At 37.4% G+C, this 17,462-nt stretch overlaps 1 protein-coding gene and 1 pseudogene across 4 annotated transcripts in view; both read right to left on the reverse strand.

Annotated features, from left to right (window-relative positions):
- Positions 1 to 17,462, reverse strand: part of TBC1D14 (TBC1 domain family member 14) — a 115,937-nt gene that overhangs the window by 50,380 nt on the left and 48,095 nt on the right. For 3 of the 4 annotated variants that reach the window (XM_072620165.1, XM_072620163.1, XM_072620167.1), the window contains one exon: positions 14,906 to 15,026. In XM_072620165.1, the coding sequence (XP_072476266.1) occupies positions 14,906 to 15,026 (121 nt within the window). Of the gene's footprint in view, positions 1 to 3,401; positions 3,884 to 14,905; positions 15,027 to 17,462 lie in introns of those variants that run through there. The other variant, XM_072620166.1, reaches the window with a different exon arrangement.
- On the reverse strand, positions 5,764 to 6,378 carry LOC140510797 (GTPase NRas pseudogene; annotated as a pseudogene).

The following is a 17,462-nucleotide window of genomic DNA, read 5'->3' on the forward strand; positions in this document are numbered from 1 at the left end:
CAGAGCCCATCTCAACTACAATTTCCTCAAGCAGCAAGAAATAAGATTGAGATTGGATGAGGCAAGGAAGAAGCCACATTACAAGAGGTTAAGCGCTGAATGGACAGTTAGAAAGTGGAAACAAAGGGTAAAGGCAACTTCTAAGCATGGTAGTAAAAGGAAAAAGAAATGAGACAGTTAACTGAATTGGTCTAAGAAGGGTCAAGTGAAGGTTGTTTGGCTTTTTTAAAACAATTCACAAGTCATTTCTCAAACTCAGTGATACATTCTACATAGAATTATTAGTAATTCAACAACACACATCATAAACCTTCACACAGAAAGGTTTTTAAAGGTACCAAATCAAGTGCTTATATTATACAGCACTGGACTCACCACAAAAGAATTTTTTAAACAAACGCCAGAGACTTTTAATGTGCACCTGAGATTCTAATACATTTTAATTAAGTAAAAGACTAATTCCTACTGCTTTATATGTTATTTTATGCTGACGTTACTGACCTTACTTAAAATTTGTTTCTCATAAATAATGCTTCTCGTAAATAATCAACTTGATATGCCTGAAACTAACTTCTTAAATGGAATTGTTGCTGCTAATTACCAACCTTCTATATGAATAATCAGTCACTGATTAAGCACTAGCCATCAACTTCCAGTTGTAAATGATCTTTATTAAAAATAGCTACATGACTATCTGCCTTTGTGCTGACAGAAGATATCCTACAGCTTATTTAACAAGTCAACAAACAAGAAATTGAATGTTCATTATGTGTTCACCACTATACTAGTGTTGTGGGGGATAAAGAATAACAATAAAAATAAAAAATGAAAAAAGTTTCTGTCCTTGAGGAGTTTATGGCCTATTCGAAAAGGCAAACCTAATATATTAAAAGGAAGACAACAACAAAAGCTGTATTAAATAATTGGTTCATTCTCTAAGTGCTGTAAGAGTTCAAAAAAAGAGAAAGTCGCTGTAACTAGTTAACTAGAAGGATGAACAGGATGTGGACAGAGACAATGGAAAAGAGGATGCTTCAGATAAGAACATGGAGAGTAAGCGTATGGAAATATTCATGGTAAAGATAAATGATCTGGAAAAGAAAACCTCTAATACTTCACAAAAGCAAAAATAATTCTAACAGTCAGAAAGTATTTTTATCCAGCTTCATAAGGCTACTTTGTCCCACAGAAAAAACCTTCTCAGATTTGGGAGGCAGAACAGGAGGGGCAGAAGGAATTCTGACTGGTTCTGGGGTTCCAAGGATAGGATATGCTACTTATCACCCATATGGAAACTCTGGGCCTTAGGTTCCTTTTCTGGGTGATAGGAGTGGTCAAGACTTGATTATTTCCAAGGTACTTTCCATCTCTAAATCCTGTGATCCGATGTTATAGGGCCAAGATACACTACTTGGGGTGTGCCATGCCATTGAAGAATGTAAGCATTTAAGAGAGCAAGGACCTTATGATTTAGCTGTATAGTGTTAGTAGAATAAGGATAAAAGTATCTTATGCTCCTTAATTAACTGTTAAATGTATAACTAGAAGATAAAAGGCATGTTGTCCAAAAGACAGAGGTACACAGGAAAAAGAGAAGGAAGAATAGCATACAAAAGAAAATTATGCTGACAATAACAGACTAGAGTTCTGACTGTGACAAATGAAAAGAGCACTAAAAATCTGATTATTTTAATCACATTAATTTTGGTTTCCTTTTTAAACCACTGGTTTTTGCAAGAATCTGTTTTAACATTAATACCTAAGGCACCTAAACTAAAGTTGTATTAATGCTTATTTTTGGCTAAATCATCCATAATATAAAAACTGAAATACTAAAATACCGTAATGAAGTATAAAAATATCTTTGGAATAAACTGTACTAAACTATGGGGGAAGTACACATGGTACCTATTAAAAAAGATTTAGGTGGAAAAAAGTCATTGACCCTGGAGCTACACTGCTAAAGGAAGGAAGCTTTTTATCATCTAGTCTTGAGGAATTATTTTTTCAAAATGTTTTACTTCAATTGAACCCACTTTCTGGTTCAACATTCTATCATTTTTTTTTTTAATCACATTTATCTGGTAAAAGTGGTTTCAGAATCCACGGTCTTCTTTCTCTCCCTTTTATTGGCCGAAAAAGCCCACAGAACCCTAATGAATGACTTCACTTCAAAAGCCAACTGGAGTTACTACAGAGGCTTCATTTTACAATAAGCAGCAAGCACCAGAACATGGGAGTGGCTCGATGTTAAGTAGCTCAAGCTGCAAGAATTTTTTTTAGTATGTTTACATGACTATAAACAGCCAGTGTTTATACACCAGTGAATATTTCCAAAAGGGTTTTCACTAGGCTGGAAAAAACTGGAGGAAAAGAGAAGATGAAAGAGAGTTTTGGAATAATTTTCATGAAATCCTTTTTTATTCCAAGATACAATCAAACCAACAAGCATTCATTAAAAATGCCTACTACATGCTAGGCATTGTGCTAGGCACTGAGGATCCAAATATAAAGAATGAAACAATCCCTACTCTCAAGAAGCAGCCTTGGGAAAAACAAAGAGTACACTATTTAAGAATACAGGCATATGCTAAACTTTGGACACTGCTGGTCACTCACTGCATCAAGTATTTTTACACTGTTTTATTTTTTAAAATAAATCCTAGGTTTCCATGACAAGTCAGCCAGACACTTTATCTTGCCTAAAGTCAAAAGGAAAAATACAAGAATAGCACAAAGGCTTCAACAATTCACCATTCAACTAATAAAGCCAGCTCTGTCTGTATGATGCAAATGAGATCTAAGCCTTATGATACTCCTTAATTACATGTATGACCCAATTATAAGTGGAAATATTTAAAATTTTAAAGTAACATGAAAAACATTTCATAGATGAAATTCATTGAACCAATTAAATGGTCTCTGCCCCATATTTTTAAGATGAAATAATTCATAGGAAAAAAAACACATTTTGTCAATTCTCTACACATAGGAGCTTTAATTTAGGTTTTAAATAATGCCATCAGAGCTGTGGAGAGGCGCATGGCAAAATGTACCAAGTCTCTAAAAAAAATTTATATTTTTATGGTGGAGATGGAAACTGTAAGTCTAGGACAAGAGATACCAGACTCCATTTAGAATGTATAAAACAAGAAAGTTTTGGTCAAACAGCTTCCACTTTCTGCTCAGAGAGAATGCTTCTACACCGTAGCAGAAAGATCAATGAATAGCCCAGCTGGGTACAAAGAGAAAATGTCCTCTGGCTCTGCACAAAGGACTCTGCAGCCAGTCTCCCAGGTAAGCAAAATGGGCATGGATGACGATGCCCCACGCAGGTGGCCCCGAGCAGAAGCCTGCTGCACACCCACGCTGGAGGCATCGTGCTGGGCGGCTCTGCTCACCATGAAAGCTGCGGGTCCTCAGTGACCCTCGGGCTGCATCTCCATGGCCCCCCGCATCACGTCAGGCGCTCAACCGGACACCATCCTCACCAGGCCAGCTGCACTCACTCACGCAATGGCGAGCCCGGGCCCTCCAGCTCTGGGCTGCCGGGCCTCCCACCCCTGATCTCTGCTCTCCTCCCAGAATCAGAGCAGTCTGCATGCAACTGAACGTGCTCTCCAGCCCGGAGAAAGCAGGAAAGCTGGAGCAGTCACATTAATCATCTGCAGAGGCAACACATCCAATCAGTTCTCTCTATTTTCTTCTGTTATGCCTTAACATGACAAGCCGGGAACAAAGAAGGAAGACACATCCTGAGGATGAGTTGTCACCTTTAGAATGTCATGACACAAATGTCCACGTGATTAGTGGAATTTTCCTTAATGATTAAAAATGTCAGAGCTGAGTTTCAGTAATAAATCAGAAGAACGATACTGGAAAACACAGTAACTCTGTGCCCTGCTTTAAAACAAAGTAGCACACTCTGGAGCTTGTTTTCAGACCCTGCTGTTCACAAAGCTTCATTTGTAACTGCACTGAGACAAGTATAATTACCGAAACAGAGCCACAGCTTGGTTACAATGGCTTCCATTTTGTCCTGAAACACTCTTTGTGGCTTCTACCTTGGACAGTTTTCTGGAAAGCAGATGTAGCTACCGAGAAAAATTCACCTCACCCTGGGACCAGATATCATGAATGCTCGTGCGCCAAGGGAAAATGACAACAGAGAGATCCTTACTTTTTTCATAGCAAAAAATACTATTCAGCCCTGTGGTACACTCATTCATAGTGACTGTTCATTTACTTCTTGTCATCAGATTAATATCCTTATTATCTTCTATCTATCTTTGATAGAAAGTCTAATCTCTCCAAGCCTCGACTTTTTCACCTACAAATAATGAATTTAGACTGAGGAGGCACCATCTCATTTTAAGCAAAGAATGATCATTTGTTGGGGATATACTATTAAAATGCAGGTGAATTAGAAGACCTCTGAGATCCCTTTCAGTTCCAGTATCCAAAAACACATTTGATATTCAAAGCCTATTTCAGCTAACATTCTACGAAATGAAACTACAGTGATTTTGTCCACTATAATACACTACCTCTCTGCATTTAATTACTCCAGGTTAAAATACATAATTGTATAACCATTGCAGAAAGTAATTTGGAATAATGCAAATAAAGTGGTCAAAGATTTGATTCAAGGATGTCACTGACAAAAGGAAAGGCTCCATTTACACAAAAATATTTGTAGTAGCACTTTTAGTGGCAGTAAAGAACTAGAAACAAAGTAAATGCCCCTAAGTTGGGAAACAATGACATTGTAATACATGAATTTAATGAATATTACTGAAATGAATTACTAACAAATATGACAAATACAGAGAAGCATAGACTTACATGAACTGATGCAAAGTTAGAGGCAACAAGACAAAATACATGACATCACTGTAAATGTAAAGAACAATCACCAAAAAAATCAAAGATGAATGCTATGAAATTATAAAGAATAAAGTTGGTCCCAAAGAAGAGATATGAGAAGATAACTCCCTCCACTCTTTTGCAGAAATTGTGGCAAGGTTGGGGTAGGGTAGAGAGAGTGCACCATGAATGGGAAACACCACATATGACTTCAGATTTTTTTCAACGTATTGATCAATTTTGTTGATTTGTCCTCTTTTTTCTTTTTCTTTCTTTTTTTTTTTTAATCTTTAATGGCTATCTGGAAGAGAGGAGAACAACTATCATGGGGGAAATCTAAGCAATGTAAAAAGAAATCACTAACAATCTCTTTTTTTAAATCCAAGAACAAGCAACTAAAAAGGGGACAGAGGTAATGACTATGGCTTGAGAATACAGCATACAAGCATAAACTCTTCCATATAGACAAATGCCCAAATGGAAACCAACTAAAATGTAGTATCAACTGAAAGGGACAGAACAATTGTAGATAAGTCTCACTGCATTTAAGAACAAAGAGATGCATCCAAACAGAAAATAATCTGAATTATGTGTATATGACTTCTAAACTGTCAATTATGACCCAGCAGAGGGGAGAAATGCTGGCAACAAGAGGTCAACAAATAAAGTGAGAAGGTGGCTATTCTGAGTACAGACAAAGAACATTACACTACTCTGTTCCTGAGAGTTGAAAGGGCGACAGGAGCTCAATGGTGAGACTGAAGAAGGTAGTACTAATGTTTCTTCTCCAGGTAAGTCAGTTGAGCTTCAGTGCAGCTCAAAAAGTGGCTCTTTTCTAACAATGAAGTTCCAAACTCTATCTTGTTACATTAATGCTCATGAAATACCAACACAACCTTAAGTCCCATAAGCATCACCATCGAGTTTTTTCATTCAGTATTTTTCTTGCCAGCATGTAAAAAGCATCTTCAAAAGACCATTCAAACACGGCTAAAGTTTCAATGAAGGAAATCTCATAGCTCTTGGCTAGTTCACGAGCTAGTTTGTGTCAACTTGTCCTTGTTGGCAAATCATACCTATTTCCAACTGGCACCAAAGGCACGTCACCTGGGTCTTTCATTCATTTATTTTGCTCCCTGTAGAGGTTATGATTTGCATTTCAATTCTGCAAATACTTTGCAGAACTTGCAAAGAAAGCCTTCACCTGTCTTCATATACTGATCTCTCATGACACTGTACTCTATCTCAGCTGTATACCCAAGAAGCAGATTTTACCATGAATAACTACATACTTTCTCTAGGAGTCCTCTATTATGGGATCATACCCATCTACAAAATGATTCTAGATGAGCTGAATTATCAAGGTATTTTTCCCAACACCACCAGCTCCAACCACCATCAGTCTGTCTTCAATCATTTCACACCAGTGAACACCTTAAGCTCTGTCATTCCAAATTTAGTCTTACTCAGTCCCCCACCTAGTAGAAATCCTGGAGACACTGCCATGAACACCATCTCTCCCCTGAACCCCCAGTGATACTTTGCAAACATCATCAGTATGCACTGACTCTGTATATTCATTTTAACATGGTTAGTCTCAACACTATCTTACTTGTCAGTGACCCCTTCAGAGCTCCTTCTGCTCTCCTCTCTATTTTTAAAAAATAGTTCATTGTCACTCTTTCCTTTTTCTTTTTGGTATTCTGCCCCCCAATCCTCCACATAACTTTATCTTTCTCCAAAAAAATAGCTTTTCCATATAATAAATAAGTGTAACAAAACAAACAAATCTACACACAATGGCCTTATCTGAAAATGTATGTCACATTCCTACATCTCTAGTGCTACTATCCCTTCTCCTGATTATTGCCTAGAATCACATTACCTTTTTTTAAATTTGGTAATCACTGAACCGCTGATCCATTAGCGTTCAGAATCCACTACAAACCCAAATCATTTGAAGGTCAACAGCAATAAAGACCTTCTTCAAGAGGGACTCAAAACTTCTGATTCCCAGTCAGTTAACAAGCACTGATTAAATTCTTAGTCAGTCTTTTCCAGGCACAGAGCTGGCACATAGTCAGCACTTAATAAGAGTTTGTTGAAAGCAAGATCTATAGTCATTAATTCTTACCTTTTTAACAGTACTGTAGAGTGGGGACCTTTTAGTAGAAACAACAATGAATTTGGAATCAAAAGACCTGCATTAGAATTCCAACTCCAGAACTAACAATTTGTGATCTTGAGTAAGTAGGGTGATCGAATAAGCATTTCTACAGCATTTACTATGTGCCAGGCACTGTGCTAAGCATTTGCAAATATCATATCATTTGATCTTCTTAACAACCTTTGAGGTAGGTGCTGTTATTATCTCCATTTTACCAATGAGGAAAGTGAGGCACTCACAGACCTTAAGTGACTTGCCCAAGGTCACACAGATAGTACATGTCTGAGGCCATATTTGAACTCAGGTCTTTCTGACTGTAGGTCCAATAAGTCACTCAGGCTCTCTTGGCTTTAGATTCCTTACCTATAAGAGATTGGAACAAGGCTACTTCTAACTACTTCTAAAATCTTTTCCACTGAGGGATGCAGATGAGCCTTTTACTATCCAGAACCTACTGAGAGTCTGAGCCACCAGGGAGAAAATCAGCCCTCTGTTACCACTGAACTAGGGTGCCATAGCTTACAGTGAGGGGCAACAAGATGTATGACTAGTGAACTCCCCTCTTCTCTTCATCCTTGGGCCGAGCACATTGCAGGTGCTTATCAAATGCTCTGTTCATCTCTCCATCTAGTGATACAGAATGGCTAGCAGCCTAGGCACCAATGATCCCTGACACGATTATTCTTGAATCCTTGTTCCTCATCCATCTTGGCCCTATCCTTTGTGTGCCTAACGTGCTCTGTCCTCCCCTTCCACTGTCTGACCTCACAATGAAAGACTTAAGTTCCTCTGCTGGACGCCCTATTGCTACTCTATCTTCCCCCCTGACGCACTTCTCCTAAATCTATCCTTCCTCCTCCTCCTCACAAGTACCTCCTGCCATTCTAATCCTCCACTGCTCTCTTAGTCCATCACTCCTGGACAGGCCTCACTCTCCTACCTTCCAAGGGTATTCCTACAGTGAGCCAGTTCAACTGTAACTGATCTTTTACTGGTTTCTTTGCCCTGTCCCTACTTGGACCTTGTCAAACACCAAATCTAAGTTACTTCCACTGTGAGCCTTCTCAAGTCCTAGTAATGTCGGGTCAAAAACTCCTGGGAGAAATCACAAGATCACATCAGTCAGATCCACTAATTTACACTATCTCATCTCAACAGGGCCCTCATAGCTGTACTACTGTCCTTCTATCACGCTGCCCTGACCAACATTTTATTGGACCATGCAGAAGAGCTGTTTCAAAACTCTCCCCTTCTCAAGCTATCTATGCTACCTCTTCCCCATCCTAATAGAAGAGGATATTGTCTCCTGTTTTGCTGATAAAATAAGAGGTTATCCATCATGAACTCCCTCTTCTCCCCCATGCCATACCTCAAACCCTCCTTCAACATCATCCCCCACTCTCTCCTCCATTGGTAGAGTCTCTGAAGAAAAGGTGACCCTTCTCCTTAGCAAAGGCCAACACCCCTATCCATGATGCTGCTCCTTCCCATCTCATGCATACCTCCCCTGTTCCAGTCTTCACTCCTCCAGCTACCTAATCCTCTATATCTTCTCTCAGCATCAAACTCCTAGATTTTTAGCTCCCTATTTTTAGAAACACTCCCAACTGTAATATTTTCCAATGGTCAGTTAGCTTTCTGGCTTCCCATTCACTTTTCAACCACTTGTCATTTGATTTCACGGCCTGCCATTCAGCAAACTGAAGGTCTGCTCCAAGGTTACCAATGATCTCTTAACTGATAAACTGAATAGTCTTTCCTCAGTCCTCAGAGTATTAAGATCAGAGAACACAGCTGAGAGTAACCTTAGCAGTATGGTATAACAGGGAGAATACTAGTCTTGGCAATCCACATATCTCATCATGAATCTCAGCTTCATGACTTACTTACAGTTGTAGTTATGGACAAGATACAACTCTCTGTAAAACAGGGATATTGCTATGTTGCTATGAACATACACCATTACCCTAGATCTAGTTTGTATAAAACCTGAGTACAGCATGTAATCAGTATTATTTTTTGCTGCATACTTCTATTTTTTTCCTTTTCCAAGAGACTTCATTTTAGGTAGTTGGCCTCTATACCAATCACTATTGTATTTACCATCACCCTACTTTGAATACGAGGCTTTTGAGAACTCAGTAAACAGCAAAATAATATACAAATATGAGCTACTTTTTAAATGTACTCAAACTAAACATTGTGTAACAGACAACTAGTGGTCTGACTTTACACTAGATAATATATTCACACAAAAGAAAGCCAAGGAAATAGAAGAATAAATTTCACCCTCAAATTTGTTTTTCAGTCATGTAGTGTTCATTACATATACACTAACTAAAATTACAAAGATAATAGTTAAGAAAAAAACTTTCCAACAATTAGAAGTATCAAAAAGTAGAAATGGTTGCTTCCGGAGGTATTTTATTCTCACATAAACTCTATGAAGTAAATATATGAGTGCATTCTCATTTCCTAGTTGGTGAAACCAGGGTTCTGAAGTGAAATCATTTGCTCAGGGTCACAAATCTTTTCAGTGCTGGAGTTGGGATATGAACCAGGGGCTCCAAACTCCAAGTAGAGAGTTCTTTTCACTAACCAAGCTCCATAAGAATGATTCACGTCTCTAAATTTGTTAAGGTTTATAATACATATTCCTGCATTCACAACAACCCTGACCATTTTATCAAAGGAAAGGAACGTGAGACTCAAAGGCTTAGAGACTTGCCTGTGGCGACCTAGCTTTAAATATCAGAGCAAATCTAGGAGGGCATTGCAAATCAGTAGAGTTCTTCAAGTGGAATATGAATCATCACAATTGGAGAAGAGGGTTCTGCTTCAAGGAGGGGCTGTACAGGAAGACTTGAACGTTCCCTTCCTACTCTGAAATTCTATCATTCTATATTAATCCTATGAACGGTGGACTGCCGGTGGGGCTCCCATGTTACAAAAGACCTTAGGAAGCGTTAAACACAATTCAACTCAATCACTAAAAGAGATATAAAATTTAGATGAAAGAATCTGTCAGTTCTCATTGAGTTTAAAACCTCAGATTTAATACTCAATATTATCACCAAAATGGACCAGAGAGGTACAAAACAAAATGCTAGAGGATATCCATGCATTATTAGTCATGAGATTTAGTTAGATTGGATCACTCAGAGATACTAAAAGATTCCATGGCATTTAGTAAAGATATGAAAGGCTTTCTTTTTTTTAGGGGGGGTGTTAAGTCGTTTTTTTTTTAAAGCAAATACAGTAAATTGCCAAAAGGAAGCAAAAAAAAGGAAAACTTCCTTTTTATTTCTTAGAAAGATGTATTAATACACTTACCATTACAAAATCGCAGCATTCAGTTTCAGACTACACATTTCCATTGGAGTCTCAACAGTGGGGCCTGCCATCTAAGGCCATGATCAGTTACAAACTACACAGAAAATATCAGAAGTACCTAACTTGAGAAAAAGTCATATTCTAAAAGTTTTGGCTGTAATTCAGAAAAGACTTTTCCCACAGAAATATTATTATAAATGGCAATCATATTCCAATGCTAGAACACAAAAGCTTAACGTATATCTTAGCCAAGGCACTAAATCCTTGCAATTTAAAAGAACCCCCAGCCCCTTCCAATAGTGCAGCACAGTCATTTAGAACACTTGAATAAGAAACAGTTTCATAATAATCTCATATGCAGGTATTCTCTTCTTTCATCATGGCATAACAATAGCTCTGGGCTCTCAAAGGTTACGTTAACAGAGAACTCTCCTAAGTTCTCCTAAATCCTACGCCCAAACAGAAAAGCTTTGAGTACATGCCCAACAATGTACGTGAGGTAACATCAAGCCTCTCCCAACAGACAATTGGAACTGTGCTGTAACTACACCAATGAAATCACAGGAATGACTGAGTTATCCCTCTCTTATAGACCTTCTGAAATGTTAAAAAATAATCTGATACTCAGCAGAGGTTTTAAAGATATAAAAAGAGGTAGATGGAAGCTTTGAAAGAATTCTGAAACCAGGTCTGTGGATATAAGGGATGATAGGGTCTGGCCAGCAAAGCACTTCAGGGAGAAGATGGATGCCAGGACAGGAGGAGGTCCTGATGCAAACCCATCATGGGGCACTGTGATGAGGGGCAAGTGCCAAGCTGCAGCTTTGTTATGGGTCACAGATCCAGCATGTATATAAAAGCTATACTTCATTAACAGTACAGGCGATACTGGAGGTACTTATAGGAAAGACTCTGAACATTCACTCTATCCTTAAGGACAGCACAAAAGGCCTTCTCCTCAAATCTATCACATTGGGTGTCAGGGAACCAAAAGTTCAGCCCTGGCTCCATTTTTACCTAACTTTATGACCTTGAATATTGTTACTTAAGCTTTCTGGAGCTGAAGGGGCTGGGTTATATGATCTTTAGGGTCCCTTCAGTTCAGAAAGTCTTTCATTCTCTTCTAACATAGGGAGGTAAGACAGAATAATGCAGAGAATACTGGACTCAGAGATAGAAAGCCCAGTTTCAAATCCTGGCTTGGTCACTGCCCGGCTACATGGCCCTGGACCATTCTGTGATCTTCAGGTGTCTCACATATACATGAGAAGCACAATATTTGCCTTCCTTAGATGAAAAACCTTGGCAGGTGACACATTCAAGGACAGAGAATACCTCAGAGATCATCTAACTTAAACCCTTCTTTTACAGTTGAAGTAACAGACTTGAAGGGATTAAATGACTTTGTCCAATGTCACACTTTTTTTTTTTTAAAGTAAGCACCACAACCACGACATGAACTCAAGGCTTATAATTCCAAAGCTGGTATGCTTTACACTATATCCTATGTTACCTCCCTATTCTTGATCAAGCCAGGAAAATGGTAGGCACTGATCTTTGTTATGTTGATAAAATATATTCATAATTTCTATTTAGTATTGTTGGAAGGAAAGAACTTTTCAAACCTTAAAGGGACTATTAAGCTAATTAAACATTATATATACTCTCAAAAAATTCTTCAGGCATCAAGACATTGTCCAATTTACAGTTTAATTACCTTAAATAGATCCATTATTACATAATGAGCATGGCAAACTGAATCTTCAAAGAAGATCCCAAAAAAATCCATTCTACTTATTTCTCATTTATATTAAACATTTCCCCAAATAGTTAAATATAGACTAAAAAAAAAAATCTAAGAAAACTACACAGACATATATATAATAAAGGTCTGATTAAGTACCTGGTTCCCTTCTATACACATGCTAAGAGCATAATTAACACAACAGAATCAGCATGTGGGTTTCATATTACTCTAAAAAACAGAAAAATTACTCATCCTGAAAGAATCCACTATGTTAATTTTATAAAACTAGAGACAAAACCACTCAAAACAAGGTTTGCTTGTTTTTTTTAGCTATAACCTTGGTCTAACAAATGAGTGACTAACTACTAAATTAGGGGGAAAGATAATTTTTCATAATTCAAAGTGAGGAACATGAATGACATATACTTGGTGTAAACAATAAAAATCTACTTTACTAAATGTTATCTATGATCTCTCTCACCACCACCATCAGCACCACAGGATCTTGGCTCTAGAGCTGGAAAAGACCTCAGGTCCAACTCCCTCTTTTTTCAGTTGAGCAAACTGAGGCTCAAAGAAGTTGGGAAGAGACTTGTCCCAGGTTCGAGAGTGACTCTGAGGGATCAGGGTTGACCTTTAGATCTCAGACTCTACTCAACTTGAACTTCCAATGTCCTGGGTGACCTTGTAATTTCAATAGTAACTAAAGTTACAACTTCAAAGAGATTATTTCTTATAATACCGATAATGGATTCCAACCATACTATTAAACAAAACTGTTAACTACATTCGTTCTCAGAGGAGTATACTGAAAGGGCTTTAATATTCATTGGCCCTATTCCTCCAACTGCACAATGAGAGCATTGGAAAGGGCCTCTGTGACCATCAGGCTCAAGCACCTTGTTTTATGGAGGAGGAAACAGCCCAAAGAGGGTTAGCTGTGGCTCAGAGGTCTCACTAACAAGCAGACGTTGGATCTCTCTCCTACACTTTGTACAAGAGGCACTCTCACCTACTAAAGTCACCAAATTAGTTCAAATTGGTATTCTTATAGGTTTCTATCTGCTTCACAAAAGTACCAGACTCCAAAGTTCTGTGAATAATGAACAATGGAAGGAAGAAAAGCACATGTGCTTTCTAAGCTTTTAAGTTGTGCTTTCATAGTACAGGAAACTGCATCTGTACTGCTGCCTAAAATTTAAAATCACCAAACTTCTCTAACTCTCCTCCTCTATCCCTACTAACTCAAGTCACAGAAGACAGGAGAGGAAACAAAGCAAGATAAACTGGGTCACAAACAGGGTTGTATGACTAATGCAGGTACAATTACATTCTTTTCTAACTAATACTACAAACCAGATGGTCTTCTTTCACTGCAATACTGTATTACTATGTAATTAGTTGTCCTCGTCAGTCATGTGTTACCTTTAAGTTAAAGATTATAATTCATTTTCATGTCTTGAAGAAAAAGGATAAATGGGAAAGACAAAAGTAATATTAAGGGGCCTAAAGAAAAAAATATGCTTTTGGCCCAAGAATCCCATAATTTTCAATAAACCCTGGGAGTTAGAAAGAAAAGATGACAGGATCACAGATTTGAAGCTTAGGAACTGTCTAATCCAACCCCCTCCTTTCATTTTTAACCACTGATGAAACTGAAGCCTAGGGAGGTAACGAGATTTATCAAAGTTTATACAGAGGATAGCTGAGTGAGGACTTGGACCCAGGTCCTCTGATTCCTAATACAATGCCTGTGACATGCAACTGAGAGAAACAGAAAGAGAGGAAAAAAAGCTAGAGATGGTGATACATATATGTATGTTACATATATGTGTATAACATACAGAGGGAGATATGCCAACATGTTTTGCAGATACGAAGATCTAGAAATAAGCTAAACATCCAATAGCTGACGAAAGATCAAATAAATTATATTTAACAATGTAATGAAATTCAACACAATTTAACAAACACTCATTAACACTAAAAGGGCCAAGCTTGTCAACTGATGCAAAGATATTATAATTCTACTCTGAAATAAAATTTTAACTCTACTCTATTTTCTTGGCTTAATCGATTTAAAAAAAATGCAGCGTCAATTGACGCAGCTACATTGTTTGAGGTATTCATAATCCCTGATCTGTCTAGCGTTAAACACCTTCTACATGTGCAAGGCACTGGGCCAGGCACTGCAGGTACAAACACAAAATAGTCCCTGCCCTCAAAGACCTTACATTATAGGTGGGAAACAGGAGAGTACAACATGACCTCAGGTAAGTCAATAATATTTCAAGCATTTCAAAGTAATTAAGCATAAACTGAGGGAATTAAGAAAAGCTTCATAGTAAGTGAAACCTGAGATGAGCTTTCAATAGAGAGGAAGGAGAGCATTCCTGACACAAAGGCAGGAGATGGAATGTCATGGCTGAGTATGCCATATACACCATTCTAACTAAAGAGAGGACTGCTGGGGGAGTGACATGGGATTGGAGTAGCAAGACAGGTTGGAAGCAGCTTTAAATGACAACAGAGGAGCCTTTATCTAAAGGAAGTTCATGATGGAAAGTCTCCATAATGAGAAATGGAAAAGAAGTTAAAATAAGACCACCCACACCCTAAATAGACATACAATATACATACATACATACATACATATATGTATACATATATATATTTAGCTTTCTTAAGAACTTAGCATACCATTTTCATGCAATGCTATATTACTTGTTCAAGCTTTATAAATATACTGTATACATCATAGGCAGTTTTGTGTTTTAGTCTATCGGACATACCTTTTGTGTTTTCTTGGAACTATTCTGAAAATTCTCTCGAAGTGGTACTTTCCCAAATAGCTTCCATCCCAAATCACCATGTGGGTCAACTCTTTCATTTTGCTTTCTAGCAAACAAATTCCTAAAAAAAAAAAAAAAGAAAGAAAAGAAAATATGAAAAGTAGGAGATTATTAGGCATTGACTATGAACAATGAAGTGACAGCTCTCTTTCCTCCATCATAAATATAGTATACTATGCAGAATAAGTTATACAAGTACAGTGAAATCAATTTTTAAATTTAAATGCAAAAAAAACCCCAAAACAAAATAGAAAACAAAGCCAAAAGTATAGCTTGCAAATGCACTGGTAAGAGGACAAAAAAAAAAAGTTTTTTTTTTCTCTTTTTTAATTAATTCATGAGACTTTACTCTGTCAAATAAGATTTTTCACACTAATTTTATAAAATTTATCTTTATGACTGACAGTTAACTTTATAATAAAATATATAAAATGAAATATAGTTGTATGCAGAGAAAAGTAATACTCAAACAAAAATAAGCACTATGTTAATTCTAGGGCATTAATTATACTACTGTACCATTTATTCTAGGAAAATCTGTTACATTTAGTTAATTCTGTGTCTGGAATTTATCATAAGTAACATTTCTAGCAAGATTAATGCATACTTCTTGGCAATTTTTCAAGCACAAAGAGAGGTGCTGCTAAGAGAATTTCTAAATGAGATCTTCAGTAGAAATAATAAACAAGCAAATTATCTCCACTCTCAATATGAAATTACCATAATATATTGCCCTACTTTGACAATTTTTATGGAAAAATTTTTAAAAAATGCTTCCACTTCATCTTTCCAACCTCCTTGAATCTACTCCAGAAATAATTTACTGGAATAGTTGCTGCAGACAATTTCTATTTAAATTTACAAAAAATGAACTGAGGTTTTGTTTTGTTGTTGTTTTTTCCCAGTAACCCTGTTTTCTTTCTAAGAATTTAAAGATGCTGGAGATCAGTTTAAAACTTCAGATGATTCTTAGAATAAATTTGAGATTGGCTAGGTTGAAAACAAGAGGAAAAGTCTTGGGGAAGACTTTCAAAATTACTAAAGATAAAAGGCCCAGCTCCTTTTTCCTTGTTCTGGTTCAACTCTTTCCCTTCAATCCTATAGGAGAAATATTCCAGTAAGCTGATATTATGCAAAATTTATTTGTAAACATAACACAAAAACTTGCTATGTAACTAATTTCCCTCCCTCCCACAGTCATGAAAATATTTTAAATTGAAGGATTATTTTTAGCATACTAAAATATATTATACTGAGGATATATCTTTCTATCACAGTCATTATCCACTCCTCCCTTCCTATTCAGACTGAATTCTTTCTTATGACAAAGAAAAACTATCAAGAAAAAAAAAAGAATTAAGTAGGCATAGTGTAATATCAAGAACCAAGCAAAAGCAGAGAGTGACTAATGATTAGAGGTAGAAGACAATGTCTGAAAGTGAAAACAAGTTCAACGCAGTAATCAGTTAAGGGGTCCCAAGGAATATGACTTCTTGTTATTCAGTTGTTTCAGTCATGTCTAACTTTTCATGACTCCATTTGGAGTTTTCTGAGCAGAGACACTGGAGTGGTTTGCCACGTCCTTCTCCAATTCCTTTTACAGATGAAGAACAACTGCTGGAGAAAGGGGCTGCTTGGAGAGGGGGACAAGTTAAAATCGACTCTAAGCATTCCCTAATTGATAAATGTTTTACAACCTGATGCACGCTGGTGAACAGAACTAGGAGTACATTTTATATAACAATTAAACACCAAGGACAAGCAGCTTCAGGGACTTAAAAACTCTAATCAGCTTAAGTCCCACTAAGGCTTCTGAGACGTCCCAAATACCTTGTTTGTAGATGGTCTCCCCCAAGAGACTGAGGAGCTTGAGATCACAGACTATTTTCTGCCCCTCCTTGGCATCACCATCAGTTGGCCCAGTGCCTAGCACACAGCAGGTGCTTAATGAATGTTTGCTGACATGCTAGTCCTCACTACTTTGTCATCTCTAGGCCCATACTTAGATGGAACTTGCTCCTACCTGAGTGACTCACAGAACCCTGACCTTCTTCAAGATTCTTTTAAAGCTCTCCCTGATAGTCCCCAATTCTAGTGTTCCCCTTCCCAAACAACACTCTACTTCACTGCTTTGTATCCTCATATTTATTCTGTATCTTATTATGCACTTACTGTATTTCCCATTAAGATAGAAGTTCCTTGCAAGAAGGGATTATTTCATTCTTGGTATATATTTCCCCAGCCCCTAGCAGAGTGCCTGGCACAGAAAAGACTTGATTGGTCAAATGCCAACTGAGTTTTATTCAACTTCATATACCACTCATGATCTAGCTCAATGCATTGCACATGTCCAATAAATAGTGGCTAAATGCAAGGTCTGGGAATAGTAAATATACATCAATAAACACTTAGGAAGTGTCTACTAAGTACCAGTTACTGTACTAGATTCTGGGGACACAAAGACAAAAATAAAACAGTCCCTGCCTTCAAGTGGCTT

This window comes from Notamacropus eugenii, chromosome 6 (assembly GCF_028372415.1).
Source record: "Notamacropus eugenii isolate mMacEug1 chromosome 6, mMacEug1.pri_v2, whole genome shotgun sequence".
Classification (NCBI taxonomy): domain Eukaryota; kingdom Metazoa; phylum Chordata; class Mammalia; order Diprotodontia; family Macropodidae; genus Notamacropus; species Notamacropus eugenii.